The sequence below is a fragment of the Rhopalosiphum maidis genome, chromosome 2 (genome assembly GCF_003676215.2).
Source record: "Rhopalosiphum maidis isolate BTI-1 chromosome 2, ASM367621v3, whole genome shotgun sequence".
In the NCBI taxonomy this organism is placed as follows: Eukaryota; Metazoa; Arthropoda; class Insecta; order Hemiptera; family Aphididae; genus Rhopalosiphum; species Rhopalosiphum maidis.
This window is the reverse complement of record NC_040878.1, coordinates 89,926,443-89,943,153: the sequence shown is the minus strand read 5'-3', so window position 1 is coordinate 89,943,153 and position 16,711 is coordinate 89,926,443. Positions and strand designations below refer to the sequence as shown.

The following is a 16,711-nucleotide window of genomic DNA, read 5'->3' as shown; positions in this document are numbered from 1 at the left end:
ATAATTTACTCCTACAGTAAAATATTAATAAGACAAAAATCTGAGTTAAAAAAAAAAAAAGCGTTAGTTATTGCTGAAGAATCATAAAATATCTGTAAATAAGAGGTTTTATAATAAATTAATTTTTGTTATTACCTACTAGTTTATTTTAGTAATTCTATGGTGATATGGTTCCTCACTATTGGACAAGGCAGCAGTAACAAAAATATCAAAAAATTAGATTTTGATGAAATATTCTTATTAAATAATTCTGTATTTAATTAACTAAAATAAAATACCGAAAAAAAACATAATACCTATAAAATAAATTACATAATATAGAGAATATCCTTTACAAGAATCATTGTTTTCTATAGGAACATTTTACAAATATTAATTTTTTGTTTCAATAGTTAAAAATAATATGTACACACAGTTACTGCATTCACAATCAGGATTTAATATGTTTAATACTTTTATTAATTTTTTTACCTTATCGTAAAGTAAGACATTGTAATGTATGTATTAAATTTGAATTTAATGATGAAATATTACATAAAAAAATGATTCCAAGCGAAAACAGATGTCAACTCAATATTTATCTTCTTTTGATACCTTTCCGATTTCGAATATTGGTGATGTCCTCTTTATTGGTTGTGATGTGAAACAACTAATGAACTATTCCCAAACTATACCATCAGATACTAAATCCATGATATTCTTCTTCAACCAGGTACACGTTTTCCAAATATTTTCCCTCTCAAAATTAATTGAAGTATAGAATACCTACTCTCATTTCTCATAGTGTGTCTTAAGTATTGAAGTTTTTTTATCTCAATGGTGTTAATAAGCGCAGTGTCGCTGTTCATTCATCTGAGGTCTTCGGTTTTATAATCTGAATAGTCTAAGGTATCTTCAGCATTCTTCTACATAACCATTACTCAAATGCTTCTAGTTTCTTAATGATGGCATTCAGTATTGGGTAGTAATGTAACGTGCGTTACTTGTTACTATTATTTTTGGGTAACGGCAAGAGTAACAACGTTAATTATTTAGAAGTAACTTAAATTATATTTTTTTTTTTTTGTACATATCGCGGTGCTATGAAAGGGCACTTCACGGGCAGTCCTTCTTCTTCTCGTATCAGCATCAGAAAATTTAATTATATTTATAATTCAAGTAGGTATATATGTAATTACAACATTTTCCCAGTATAGATATTAATTATTAGACATAATATAATAATATAAATAAACTATTTTGTATTAAGATCATTTTCAATTTCAATGTTCGGGGAAAACTGATTATAAACTACGATAAACAGTTTACAGAAGTACAGATAGCAACTACTATAATTTATTTATTTTTAGATAATGTCTGATAAATTAATACGACATACGGTCGTGTACTTGTGTTCGGATTACTGCTATTATTGGTAAGTTAGGTGAAAACTCAAATAACATAAGAGTAATGTTAACGTAACGTCATCGTAACTCAATTACTTTTGTACTTGAGTAACTAACAAGTAATCTAGTTACCTATTTTATTTTGTAACTTATAACGTAACTTAGTTACTTTTAAAAATTAACTTACTCAATATTGATGGCATTATTCAGATTCCACACCATAGAGCAACACAGAAAACACAAAGCATTCTTGTCTCATTTGTGTTTCAAGAGATAAGTTTTAACTCTTGAAGATTGTGCTCATTTTGTTAAATGTTATTTTTACTTTTTACATAACATTTTATTTCTAAGTGATGAGTGTTGTCCCATCTTGTAGTATCTCTCAAGTAGGTTCATCATTTTGTAATTTTTGACTTTTACAAAATCTTTCTCATAGTCAGACATACGTAAACGTCATGAATTGAGGTACACAATTTTTTTAAACCGGGACAACATTTTAATTTTTTGTGTATCTGTAGTTTTGGGTTTCAAGTTAATAACTTATGTTTTGTTTTCTGTTTGATTTTTACATATTTCTTATGTTCCTTTTTATTCTTTCACTCATAACTACATACAACTTAAGTCAAAACTAACATTATACATCTATATGATGCCAATGTTTTAAAGTTAATAAAAGAAAATTGCTTCTTTGCTACCATCAAGAATCTAAATATATTTTACAGGATACTGCTGTTAATACAAATACTAAAATTTTGACTAAAAAAACTAAATAAATATATTTATCTTTGTCATAGTTGCTTATTATTAATAGTTTTACAAATTAAAATTACCAGTTTGATTTAAAATTTAATTCTTTTATAATAATCTTAGTGATAAGTTATATAAAAATTGTATTAATTTAATAGACATATTTATTAGGCTACTAAATTGTGTTTAAATAACTATTATCTCATTATGTTATTTTCATTAGAATATTTTTAATTTTTTTTGTGTAACCCAGCATTTAAGTTTAAAAAATTAAGAAAAATCCATGATAATTTTTTTTTATTATAAAATAATATTCCTCATTAATTTTAAATACTGTGAAAATAATTTTAGAATATTTTCAACATTGAACTATAATTTACTTGTTGACTTTATCAAAATATTCCTTTGAGAGATTTGGATCTGGTTTAATAGTTGGACTATTTGGCTTCCAGTTCATTGGACAAACTAAAACACAAAATCATATTCAAATAATATAAATAATAATAATGTTAATATTATTTAATAAAGTATTTACCTTCTCCATGTTTGTCAACAAATTGGAAAGCCTGAACAAGTCTTAGAACTTCATCTACACTACGGCCTACTGGCAGATCATTAATGGTAATTTGTCTTATTATTCCCTGAAATTATTTGATTAAATTAAGCATATTTTATAAAGAATTAAAATTATTATTATTTACCTTAGGGTCTATAATAAAGAGGCCACGTAGTGGTATACCGTCAGGTTCAATAAGAACATCATAGGCTTTAGCGATTTCTTTTTTGTAATCTGATAATAGTGGATAACACAGTCCACCCAAACCACCATGCTAAAATTATCCATATAACAAATAAATAAGTAAATATAAAAAATGCAGTTTTTTCTATACAATGCAAACTAACCTTTCGAGGAGTGTTAACAAATGCTAAATGTGAAAAATGTGAGTCACATGAACAGCCAACTACATTTACACCAATTTTTTTAAATTCATCAATGTGATCACTAAATGACACTAATTCAGTAGGACATACAAATGTGCTGGAATCAAACCAAATCAATAATCAGCATATTTTTAATTTATTATAGTAATTGTAGCTTACAAATCCAAGGGATAAAAAAATAAAACCAAGTATTTTCCAGCAAAATCTGATAATTTAATATCTTTTATTTGTCCATCAATAATTGCTTTACCCTCAAATTGTGGTGCAGGTTCTTGTACCTTAATATTGGTCACCGGAGATGAAGCTAAAACACAATAAATATTTTTCATTAAAATAATTCATTAAATAAACTTAACAAACAACTTTTAAGATATAATTATCAATATCTAACTACTTATAAATAAATAATAGAATACTGGTCTTATTAATACTGTCAATACTGATTCATATTTTATACAAATATCAGTTTATATGTACATCGATAAATCGACCTTCACTTAACCTTTACTTTGACAACTATGAAGTCTATATTTATAAGACTGGACTACTCTAAGAATCAATTTTTCGGGATGAATAACAAGAGAAAAATAAGCAATAATTAAGTCATTTTAAAAACTTTTTTAGTTATCTATAATTTTTTATTTAGTTAGATGAAGGGCTCAAAATCATTAAATATGGCTCAACAATAATTCAAATGTATCAAAATTATTATAATGTAACTATTGAACAATTATTATTAATATACGTAAATAATAACAAAAGCTAAAATTAAATAGAATATACATCTGTGAAACTAAAAAAAAAGAATATTAGGTAATATTCAAATTATGCTTACAAAATGATCGTGTAACTGAATTAGTAATTGCAATTTGATTGAACTTTGGAATGTTCTGGAGATTTTGCGCTAAGCGAACCTGAAATAAATAAATAATTATGACAAATCTATTATTTAATTCCTATTTTTTTTCTAAAATAACTAACATTTTTCTTTTTGACTATTATCAGTCTAAAAATCAAATTCTATCAACACTGTTAATAAAGTACGTATTTAGCCATTTTGGTAATAGCCAAATCTACAAATTCATCATTATCATAATTTACAATCATACATGATGACATATTAAATCATAATAATATCTCGGCGAAAATTATTGACTAGCAATGGGCAGTGGCGGTGTGGACTATTTAAAATAAGTACCCATCCAGAGTTAATCACACACACACAAATACATAAATTATAAATGACTAATGAGTCAGAGATCATTAAGATGCCCACCACACCTTTACACGAAACAATGGATATTCTCACCGTCATTAGTTGTTAAGAAGAAATGGGTACCTAATTTCCTCTTAACAACTAAAAATGGGCTACCACAGAAATGAAGCTTGATAATGCGCTTAGAGAGTAAATTATAAAATTAAAAATGTTGGCTTACTGTTGAAACCGCAGATGCAAGTTTCCTAAACATGATGTCCAATACAATAGTAAATTATCAACTGCGATACGACGTCACTAGAGGCAGACGATTTTGAAACTGAAAAAGATTAAAATTCGTAACTTTAGGTGCATTAGGCAAGTTATGTAACATAATGAAACACGAACCCTTAGAAAGGATGTCCAGATGACCGTAAATAAATATAATATTTCAATACTATAGTTATATGGTACGTTCTATGGTTATAGCCTTAGGTGTAGCTTTAGGAAAACTTAAAAGATTTTTTTATCAAATCTAAAATCTTATCAACCGGTTGATATGGAATATGGATGAGCGTGTTATTTTTATACTATTGGATTGAGCTTATAATCCATTTTTAATAATTTATCTAGTCATTTCATGGACTATGGACATAATAATATGTCTATGAGTCATCTTGTCATATAGACTAGTCAACTACACATGGCGTCACAGCAGTAAGCACTTGCCTCAATAAATTATAATTTAAGTCACTAATTTTCTTCGTTCAATAAAAAAGTGATACCAGGTTTGTTGAAAATATTTAGCTTTGAAAAGTGAAAGTTTTATCAACGTTATGATTGTTGTCACGGTTATATCACCAATAAATCAATAGGTTTATAAACGAAAAAATATGAAATATATTCATGATAATTATCAAAAACTAATGCAATACTTTTTTATAAATCTGGAAAGTCTATTTTTGAAACAAGGGTTTCAATATAATCAAGTCAATCACATAGTTAAATTTCAATGATCCACACAAACATTAAATTTGCTAACTTATGTATTCTATCTTCGAAGTTCGGCTAAATGGTCAAACAAATCAATACTAAAAAATTTCATTAGTTGATATAAATTATGTATGTAAAATTTAAAGTAATAGTTGGACAAAAAATGATAGTTTATCGTTTTAAGAACATTTTATATAATTGTAATTTGTCAAAAAGGCAAGTTTGCCAATTGTTCAAACATTTTAATAATTACTGTCATGTTTGCAATCGTTAACCATTATATTGTTACTATATAATAATAAAAATTAATAAATACTAAAACTTATATAGATAATTTAAGGACCGTTCTTACAATGTCCAGTTAAACGTTAATGGACACTTGACTGGAAATTGTAAGAATAGCCCTTAATCACACCATTATTATTTATTTATAAAAGGAAAATATTAGGATATAATATAATCAATTTGTCTGTAGACATATAATACACTAGTTATTTATGTAAAAATTATAATATTTACAAAGGAATAATTTAAGTGTAGATACTATTAAAGGTTAAAATGTATGTATTTTTTACTATGTTTGAAATATATGCAAATTTTATTACAAAATTATTTATTATAATTATTTTTTACATCTATAATATTATGGTTGATAAATAACAATTTTTCATTATGTTACAATAATAAGTGTTAAGAATCATACTAAAATAAAATTGTACTTTCAATTTAAATTTATAAAGAGAATAAACAAAGTTAAATTTCCAATACACAATAAAATTAATTTTATACAACAAACATAATGTTAAACTAAAGTTAAAATTGATAAAAAATATTATGCTTCTTTAGGCTGGTATATTGATGGTACTAAACATTATTATCTCTGTAACATAAATTAATATATACAATTAAAATTTAATACAATAGAAATAAAATTGCTTTTCAAATTGCAATATCATTAATTTTAAGCAATACAATTCAAATTCTAATTCTTCATAAACATTAAAAGTGATTAATAATACAATAAACATTTTATGATTATTTTTAGATATTTCATAATTATTTTATCATTTACATTGGTATATCTGGCTTATCTTGACTACCAAAATCTTAAATAAAAAATTATATAGACATCTTATTATATTGTTTCCATTAAATTAACATTAAGCTATTACAGATGTATTATGTATTATTATTATGTATGTATTATTATTATTATTATTATTAGGTAGTAAAACAATCAGGTAAAAATAATTCATAAGCATAAAAACATTTTAAAATTCCTAAGAAGTTTCAGTCAATAATTTTATTGCGGAGGAAACTAGGGTGTAATATCCAAAAAATTATAGAAAATGGACATAAATTGTCGTCAAACAAATTCAGTCAGTAATGGTTCCAGATAATGGTGAACTGTTTCCTTCTAATTTTTGCTATGTTACTTTGCTGATCCTAAAAAGCGTTAAATTATTTAGGTATGTATTCCTGTTATTGGGTCCACAAAATTATAATTATGATCAACTGTATAATGATCAAAGCCAGACACTCTCAATAATAACAAAAAGCATGCCAACAATCTGAATAAATTGTGGTACCTTCTTAAATATTATTAGTGATTGTCATAAGAAGAGTTTTTGTTTTTATAATCAGAACTCTCATTAAAAATTACGTTCTATTATGTTTCATTATGTTCTCAAATAAAAAAAAAAATTGTTAACTAGGTGCTATTTAATAGTATGGACTATTAAACCTTAACCTTTTGTTAAGCCTAATAAACTACTGTTATCAGACTGACAACATAAATGGTTAATGATCTAATAGTAAGATACTTAGATAATACATTTTACAATAAATTAAATTGATGATACAATTTACAAGAAGGAAATATAAAATATAATTAGATTCACAATTTTATTATTTGTTATTAGGTTTTATAGATAGTCGACATAACCAAGATGATTATAAAATTTAGTCTTGAAAATATTTGGGTGGTCAAGATAAACCGGGAGTACCTTTATAATATATATTAATGATTAAAAATTAATAATTAAGTATATAAACTACTTGTTTAACATTGAATTCAAAATGTTTTTTGACATAGAGTAGCGGGCTTCATTTTCATTACTGAATTTAATCCATTGCTGTCGTATACAAACCCATCTTTTCCTGTGCTCATTAAGTAATTCACTAACGTTAGGAATTTCTTCAATATTCTAAAAAGTGCAATTATTTTATTTAAACATCTTTAAATCTATATAAATACAAACTTATAAAAAAAAAAGTATAATTCCTTAATTTTTGGTTATTTAAAAATTAAAAAAATATAAATACAGAATTTATAATTAATATTAAAAATGTATTAATATATTTTATAACAAAAGCAAAGAAAAATACAAATTGTAATACATTACTCACAGTTTTAATATCTAAGGTGGATATTACATCCTTTGGTAAATTCGTAGGTACTCTATGAATTATATCTGTCTCATCTTCAGGTCTACTTTTAGGAGGTGGTAATTTATAGACATAATCTTCAATTGTAGATGATTCATTATCACTTTTAATTGAACGTTCCAAATTTTCTGATTTCTTACTTTTTACTTGTCTATAGTGTAAAAAAAAGGTAATTAATCTCATAACTTTGAAAATTATGCACTTATTTTTACCTTGCTGATAATGGATCATTTTTTATCCAAGCTCGACATATAGAGTACATAGCTGAATTATTGGTAAAAGAAGCTAAATCAATACTGCGATCTCGTAATTTTAATACTAATGAATCTTTAACTTCCTGCTTGGATTCGTTTTTCTTTACTCGTTTATTTGTATCATTTTCTTCGCTAAAAATACAAGAAAATTGTTATTGTATAATCTGTCTCTTATAAAAAAATAACCTAAAATGGCAAATGATTTTCATCCAGTTACAAAGAAACTGTAACTTGCTGTACCTGCATAAATTTCCTTTGTCTTACTAATGCATACCATATTATTATATAGGTTCAGCAGTTCCAATTTTGTGAGTTTAGCTTAAATATTAGAGTGAAATGATCTATCATTAAACTTAAAGATAAGATTTAAAAATTGTAATTTTTAATCAGTTTTTTACGATATTTTTATTTTAAGTAAATGATGAGCATTTTCAAATAATAATGTTTTACTTACTCATAATTTGCTTAAAGAATAAAATACCGTAAAATCTGGCGAGAGAACATAGATAATGTTCTTACATTTCAGTGTGGTAATAGATAATTTCATTCTAATATTTAAGCTAAACCACAAAACTGGAACTGCAGAACATATATTTTGGTATGGTATGCACTAGTAATACAAAGATAATGCATGCAAATACAACATCTTCGTAATGAAATTATTATAGCCATTTAGTGTTCAAACTGTATATAATGTATACTTACACAATTAAAACATCATTATCTATCACATCATCGGATTTCTTATGCTCTTTCTTTGCAATAATATCAAGAGCTTCATTTAAACTGTTACGAGCCTTTTCTAAATGATTACCTCCTACAATATTGACAGATTTTAATTAAATATAATTTAATAACTGGAATATAAAATGTAATTTTTATAATTACTTATAATCCTTGGTTCTTTCATTGGTGAGTCAACAACTTGTGTTGAAGACTTCAGTACACTTTTCCTTTTTTTAACCATAATTTATTTCACTGGTTGACCCTTGTCTATGATGCATAAAATATTAAGTATTTGAATATTTTAAAGATAGTATAATAATAGGTAGTACACAAATTATGTTTTACTTTTAAAAATAACCTTATATCAAAACTATATCTAGATATTGATATTTTTAATGGGAGGAAATATATAGAAATATGCAGGTCTATCATAATTTTACTCAATACTGAATATAAAATTTCAAATTTAGTTAAAAATGTTAAATATATCAACAAGATGTTTTAAATTTTTAATAAATATTGAAAACATTTTGGATGGGGAACCTTGTGGCAAGTGGCAACCATTCTCCTCAAACCTTAATATTTATAATGTACTTAATGAATAATAAAAAACATTACACAACATCAACTACATTGTAAAATTATTGAGGTCAAATTATATATTTTTCTTTACCCTTTGCTCCCAATTACATAGGGTTGGCTATAGATGAAGATATAAACATTACTTTATTTTTTAATTAATAATACTAGTTAGAATAATCAAAATATATATTTAAATTAGGAAATTTAAAAATTATCTTTATAACTAAAAAAAATAACAACCGTTTATTATGTACATTCTATAAAATGTATAGATATTCAATATTCTGTATAATTATATTTTATGTTAGGACATAATAATAAACGATTGATAATTGAACTGATGGCCTGTTTGCATATTATTAATACAAGCAATTAAAAATTACAATAATAATTTTAGTTTAATTTAATATCCAAGACTAAATGAAGAAAATTATTAATTAATATTGCAGGCCATTAAAAATTATTTTTTTTATTTTTCTATAAAGTTGACTAATTCAAAAGCTTACTGAATAGACTAAGGCGAATAGGCTTTTTATAAAATACATAAATTATTAAAAATTAAAATACCTTAAATTAATTATTAAAGTTATTTGTTTACTTGTTGCATTTTAAGCAGTTTAAGATAACTGCAAGGTATAAAAAAAACTGTTTAATAGTTCAAATAAATAAAAATAATAACAGCTATCATAATGCCAAAGTATTATAAATTATAATGAGTTGGGTATTATAATTATTTTCAAAATATTTATTTGCCATTGGCACTGCAATAGCTAATAATGTTGAAAAAAAAAATCAACACAGTATAATAGAAAAACGATAAAAATAATATCTAACAACCTGTACTTGAACACAAGAGCTACATTTTTTAAGAAAAAATTATGAATTTTCCAAATGGCCTAAGACATGCTATAAACTCATAGTATAATTAATGATTTTAACGGTTAATGTTTTGAAACATTTAACTTCAGAAAAATACTTACGAGTGACAAATTGGTTTTAATAAGAACAAAGAAAACAGTCGCAATAAGCTGTAAATCTGAATTCACTACAAATTAGATATTTCACCAGCAAATATGAAATAATGATAATTTTAAAAATGTTTGTTTATGTTTGATAACGTTGAAATTGTTCCAAAGACGTTAAAAACTAGATAACTGTAATCGTAATGGTATCATAGATAACAATACAAAATTTTTTTCTTTATTTTTGTTTCACACTTTTTATATTTTATTTATGAGTTTTTTAATTTTTATTTTCGGTTCTAAATTTAAATTATAAACTGGTGGATATCACGATTTCGGATATCTTCTATCGGGTGTAGAGATTACAATCCCGGAATACCGGATCCCGGGATCCCGACTACTTTTAGGTACCGATAATACCGGGCCCAGTATAAATAATCCCGGGATTCTCAGGACTATGTAATATTACCTCTAATTCCCCGGTTATTAATTCCGATTAACGTGTTTATAAGATAAGATAAGATTATATTATGTTAAGCATGAACATTAGAGAATTTCTCTTATGTTCATGATTATAAGTTATGACTTATGAGATCAACACGTAGCGCTACAGTTAAGAGTCACGCTCAAGACTCCCAGGTCTTTTTTTTGTATGTTAAACTGTGAATATTTAACTTTAATACTTTAATTATAAAATATCACACTCACATAACACTGTTTTTATTAAACACTAAAAAGATTTGGATACATCATCGGCATGGAGTCATTTCCTAATCGTGAACGATGGAAAAAGTGCGCGATTTAAACGATGTCCAGCCGTATGAAGACGTTGGGAGGAGGATCAACAAAAGTTTTACATACCCATTTGTCCTCAATACATAATTTTAAAGTATTATCTGAAGGCAATGGAGAACCGTTAGTAGAAAATTCGACACGGTCAGCTAAACGAAAGTCAGAACGTGCATTTTCAGCAAAAGCCTATATTGGAAATAAGCTGAGAAGCAGATTGGGAGTTGGAACATTAGACGCTCTACTATTCCTGCGTTCATATTTTCAAAATTAGTAGAACATTTGATATGTATAACGAATGTATAATAATAAATAATAATAATAACTATAATAATTAAAATAATTAAATAAAACAAAAATTTGCATAATGCTTTTAAATATTTTTTTTCAAATTTCGGGATAATCCTGGGATCTCGGGATTGATAGCTATATATCCCGAAATTCCGGGATTGTAATCGCTAGTCGGGTGGCTTTGTTAGGTGTAACCAAAATAATTCATTAATACACACTTAATTTTAGTAAATATCAAAAATATTATACTATATAAAAACAAAAAGATGGTGGGCTAGTGGGTATCCCTCTGCTGTATAGTAGAGATAGACAGTAAGTCACTGGTCACTATAATGGATGCAGGACAGTCCTTTGAAGGTGGCGTGGGGTGTGTCTATCCCTCCCCCCCAATTATGATTTTGTAATATTTAGTCGGCAAATTTGACACAACGTTTATATATTCCCGGCAATCGGCATCGCGAGTATTTAATTTAAATTTTTTTCAAAAAATATTTATATATATTAAATCATTTAATAGTATATTTATTATTAGTTATTATTTATTTTGTATAAAATATAGCTGATAAAATATTATATTCTCAGACTCTAAGTTCTGTGGTGGGTAATTTAAAGTAGAGGCTCAATTATTAGTAAACTTATTACAATTACATAATATTATTTTCATTATCGCAGCCAATCAACCAAGGAGCTGGGATTTAAAAGGTGTCGAGATGGTGATTCAAATACATTTGAGTCATTTAATATTCTTATAAATAAATCCGAATAAATGAAATAAATTTTACTATGAGCTAATACAATTTATAAATTGGCATTGACTGCACCTGTGTCGCAACAAATGAAAGGTCATTTAGTAAACTACGACTAATTAAAAATAATTTGAGATCATCTATAGATGATTATAGATTGGATTCTCTTATGATTTTAAGTGTAGAAAAAATATAGTAAATCAATTAGATATAAACAAAATAGCAACATTATGGGGAATTTTGAAAAATCGTAGGATTAATATCTAATTAAATATACCTAATATCCGTAAGCTATAGACGTTGTTTAATTATTTTTAATTTATATTTTATGTACACATATTAATCATGATGTTTTAATAAAATTGTATTAATATAAATGTTTTGTTTAAAATTAATGTACCTACTAATTACATTTTCTTATTTGGGATTTTAAATTGTATAAGTAAAAAATATAATTTAATAAATGTTCCAGGTGCTGTAAAAGTATGAAAATTTATGATATTTTTAATTTTCACATTAATCACATGAGCGACCCAATTAATGCTATATGCCTATATGGCTAATTAATATATTTAATATAGTTTATAATGTATAATATGTATGTATAAAATAATAACTATATTCCGTTTCTGCAAAAGAGAATATACCAGATTTGCGCATCACAAATGACGCACGTTCCTGCTAATTTAAGGGTTTCTTGTGGGGGATGCACGATGCTGGAAATAAACTGGTTGCCGCCTAGTATATTCTCTTTCGAAACAGAGTATAACAATAAAATATAATATACGTATAGGTACACACAAGAAAAATTTTTGAGCGTAGCTCAATTCATAGTTCTACCCCCTTTACTCACTAAAATTGTATTGCTTACTGTTGCATACAGGGCCGTATTTGCGTATATAGGCACTGTGCCTAGAGCCTACAAAAATAAAATGTGTGGCTATGATTTTTTTTTTTTTTTGTTACAATTATCTTGTTTCATAATTAAATACGAGAAATAAAGAAATATTCAAATTAATGTAAAATAAGTTGTTTTCTATGGCGGTTTTAAACAATTTAAGTTTTATATATTTGAAGACTTGGAATAAAATATAGTTTTTAAGATCTGTTGAAATTTATTATTATTATATAAAAGTTTCGATTTGATTTTTTTGTTTTTAAAGGATTAATATCGAAATTCAACACTTCCTCTCCTTAACAGAATGTTTTATACCCATTTAATTAATGGACACCGCAGAGCCGTATTAGCTTATAGAAATTAAAGGCACTGTGCCTAGGGTTAGTTAGAGAACTTCGTAAAGAAGTATTTTCAAGCACGGCACTAGAATTTTTTTCCAGGGGGGGCAGAGTGGGGCAAATATTTTTTTTACACAGGCTAAGGTTTTTTCAGTAGTTAATGAGATTATTTAAAAAAAATATAAATATTTTCGTATCATGTAACATAACATATTGTAGCTATAAGTTATAATTTGCTATATAGTACAAACTTTTGAATAGTTAAAAATGTTTTAAGAATAAGGTCAAATATTTTTTATATACCTAATGTAAGAACATTTTTAATCACAGACCTTCAACGACTATATTAATAATGATGTAGAAAAATGACAATTTCTTTATTACTTTAATATATTACATACCTTTGTGAATGAGTGATTATGTTTTTTTACTTACATTTCATAAATATAAATTTAAGTAATTGTGTTTAGTAATGAACAGATGAATTTGTTTGACTCAACTTTAATGCAATGATTTGTGATACATTTGTTTGTTTATTTTCATCCAGTAATTAGTACTCAATAAAGGTAATAATAAAAAAATAAAAGATTTTTTCTTATTTTACAAATTTCAAAACATATTTCATTGAAATTGTTGTAAATTTTTTACTTATTAGACAATACTAGTACGTTAATCCATAATAAAAATACTCAAGATATTATTTGTTCAAACTTCATTAATTCAATTTTTATAATTTATAATATTTTATGACTTGATAATATCGTACATATTTTTCAGGGGGGGCTGAACTGTCTTCTGGGGGGCTAGAGTTCCACCTTGCACCCCATTGGTGCCGGGTCTGAGTATTTTTTTAAACAAATGTTTATATTGATGCGACTACGACGGAAGGTGATCTGTTGCTCCGCGGTGTGACGGTTACGATTTGTAGACGGGTGATTCAGTGGATAGTATCTAATATTCTAATGCCGACACAAAAAAATCACACACGTGGTTTAGAGATTAGACAATTAGAGTAAAGTACGTTATTTATTATGTCACAAAAAGAAACAAAAGTAAACTACTAGCTGCAGTAGTGCCATTCTAAGATCGGCTTGTGGACCAAACCGGGGTAAAGAACGACTTTTCGTGGCTGCATACGAATTATTGCGTCGCTGGTATTTTTGGGAGTTATACTAGTTGCGTCCTGAGTTTTTTGTCTTGAGTAGGTACATATCGTAGTCTTGAATATTTTAAAGACTAAACGGTATATATTTTTTTATTTTTTTTATATTTTACGGACGCAATTATAGTATTATACCTTTTTATACTTTTTTTATACCTTTTTAAAGCAGCGCTTGTCGTACTTCATCTCCGGTAGCCCCTCTGGCGACAGGCCAGGAGGCATATTAGCATTCTAGGTCTATCTAGGCATCGGTTATAATTTTAGCTGTGTGCTTCGTCGTTTATTGGTTTTTCCCCGCTTTATAACCTAAATTGTTATCTATACAGTATCTGTTCTAAAATTCCCGTATCACCCATAATATCCCCGTAAACAAAAATTATTATATTTAAATGCGTTTTTTTTATAGTAAATAATGAGTGTGAAAATTTTGATTAAATAGCATGAAATTCAATTTTTTTTTTTTTTAGAGGACGCCCGCATGTGTTGTTTGTCTTACTAATATGCGGGTATGGCGTCCTCTTAAATTCAAAAATTATCAAAAAAAATGTTTATGCAATATCTTTTTTTTAACATTCATTAAATACACAATCTGTAATTATTATTTTACAATAAGCGTATGTGATGGAGGTAACATGGCTTGAGCTACAGGAGATAAAGAGCCACCCATTGGAGGCACTTAGTAAGGGTAGGGGTTTATTTTAGTGCGTTAGTACAAGACAGAATGAGATTAAAAAGGAGGGTAGTACAATCGTTTTAATTTAGCAGGTCCCGAAAACAGGTACGTTTAAGTCGCCTGGGGTCACTAGGAATAGCGATGGTGGATAGTTCGAAAATCAAGGGATTGTGATGGTAAGGGCGGATCCAGCATGTATTTATGGTCGGGGCACTTTATAAGAAAAATTATATAATATAAATATAGCCCCCATTAAAAAAAAAATATGATAAAAATGTATGTTTATTATTATTATTTTTCCAACGGGGGTGGCTCTTGCCCCCAGTGCTCCCCCTGGATCCGTACTTGTGTGATGGTTGTAAAATTTAGAGTTTTTTTTAAATTGATATGTGTGATGTAAGTATAGATAACGCAGTAGGCGAGAGCGGTTATTTAAAGAAAATCTTTTGATATAGGTAAAAGTTGCCAAAGTTAGCCGGCGTTCTAATAATTAAATTTTTTAAATTTATAAGATAGCCATATTTTGATATAATTTTTAACAGTTAAAAAAAATATTAAAATTGAATAAAAATTGAACAAGTTATAGAGCCAGTAATGTTTTTAGTTTAAGAAAAAATATTTAAACAAAATTATTGTTCTTAGAAATTCAATAACCTTATTGGCTCTATAACTTGGTCAATTTGTATTCAATTTTAATAACTTGTTAAAAAATTTTATCTAAAAAATGTTTTACAAATTTAAAAAACATAATTATTAGAACGCCGGCTAACTTTGACAACTCATACCAAAGGGTGCACTACATCCTTCTTTTTAATCTCATTCTCTAAATCTTATATTAACGCACTAAAAACAAATCCCTAGCCTTAAGTGCCTCCCCTGGGCGGATAGATCATTTTTGGCCTACCGGGAAATTTTAAAAAGGGGCCCTCGCATGAAAAAAAAAGTCTAAAAAGGGCCCCATTACCGAAATACGAAGGAGGCCCCACCGAGAAATGCCCGTTTTCCCGGTAGGCCTATCCGCCCATAGTGCCTCCAATAGGTGGCTTCTTATCTCTTGTAACTCAAACCATGTTACCTCCATCACATACACTTATTGTAAAATAATAATTACAGATTGTGTATTTAATGAATGTTAAAAAAATATTACATAACCATTTTTTTTGATAATTTTTGAATTTTTGAAAAAAAAAATTGAATTTTATGTCATTCAATCAGAAATTCCATACTTATTACTGTAAAATAAACCGAATTTAAATATATTGATTTTCTCAAGAGGTATCAAGGTTAAACGGGATTTTTGTTGCAGACTGTATAACACTAATATAATATGTGTATTTATAATTATTGTTTATATTAAGTACCTAAGTAGTAATTACCTTTATAATATGTATATAATAATACTAAGAAATATGTTTTAATATTTGTTGAATATAGTAAATACATAATAGGTTGATATTAAGGCTGTTAATGACCTTTAGCTATTATATTATATATCTATATTATTACGACTTACGAGTGTAAGACAGAGACAACACATGCGAGTGCGATGTCCTTTTAAGAGGCGGCAACACCCGAATGTG

At 26.8% G+C, this 16,711-nt stretch overlaps 2 protein-coding genes across 2 annotated transcripts; both read right to left on the bottom strand.

Annotated features, from left to right (window-relative positions):
- Positions 1-2,412: 2,412 nt before the first annotated feature.
- On the bottom strand, positions 2,413-4,913 carry LOC113551434 (peroxiredoxin-like). The gene is made up of 8 exons (XM_026953679.1): positions 4,678-4,913; positions 4,511-4,609; positions 3,910-3,988; positions 3,234-3,378; positions 3,036-3,171; positions 2,834-2,962; positions 2,668-2,773; positions 2,413-2,597 (listed from the first exon to the last, which is right to left on the bottom strand). The coding sequence occupies exons 2-8, from the start codon at positions 4,541-4,543 to the stop codon at positions 2,509-2,511; spliced, it is 717 nt and encodes a 238-aa protein (XP_026809480.1). The 5' UTR covers positions 4,544-4,609; positions 4,678-4,913; the 3' UTR covers positions 2,413-2,508.
- A 1,101-nt stretch (positions 4,914-6,014) lies between these two features.
- Positions 6,015-10,364, bottom strand: LOC113554819 (protein lin-37 homolog). Its single transcript, XM_026958867.1, has 7 exons — positions 10,253-10,364; positions 8,853-8,957; positions 8,670-8,781; positions 7,923-8,096; positions 7,672-7,861; positions 7,321-7,469; positions 6,015-6,142 (listed from the first exon to the last, which is right to left on the bottom strand). Exons 2-7 carry the CDS (start codon positions 8,929-8,931, stop codon positions 6,127-6,129), a joined length of 720 nt encoding a protein of 239 aa, XP_026814668.1. The 5' UTR covers positions 8,932-8,957; positions 10,253-10,364; the 3' UTR covers positions 6,015-6,126.
- Positions 10,365-16,711: the final 6,347 nt, after the last annotated feature.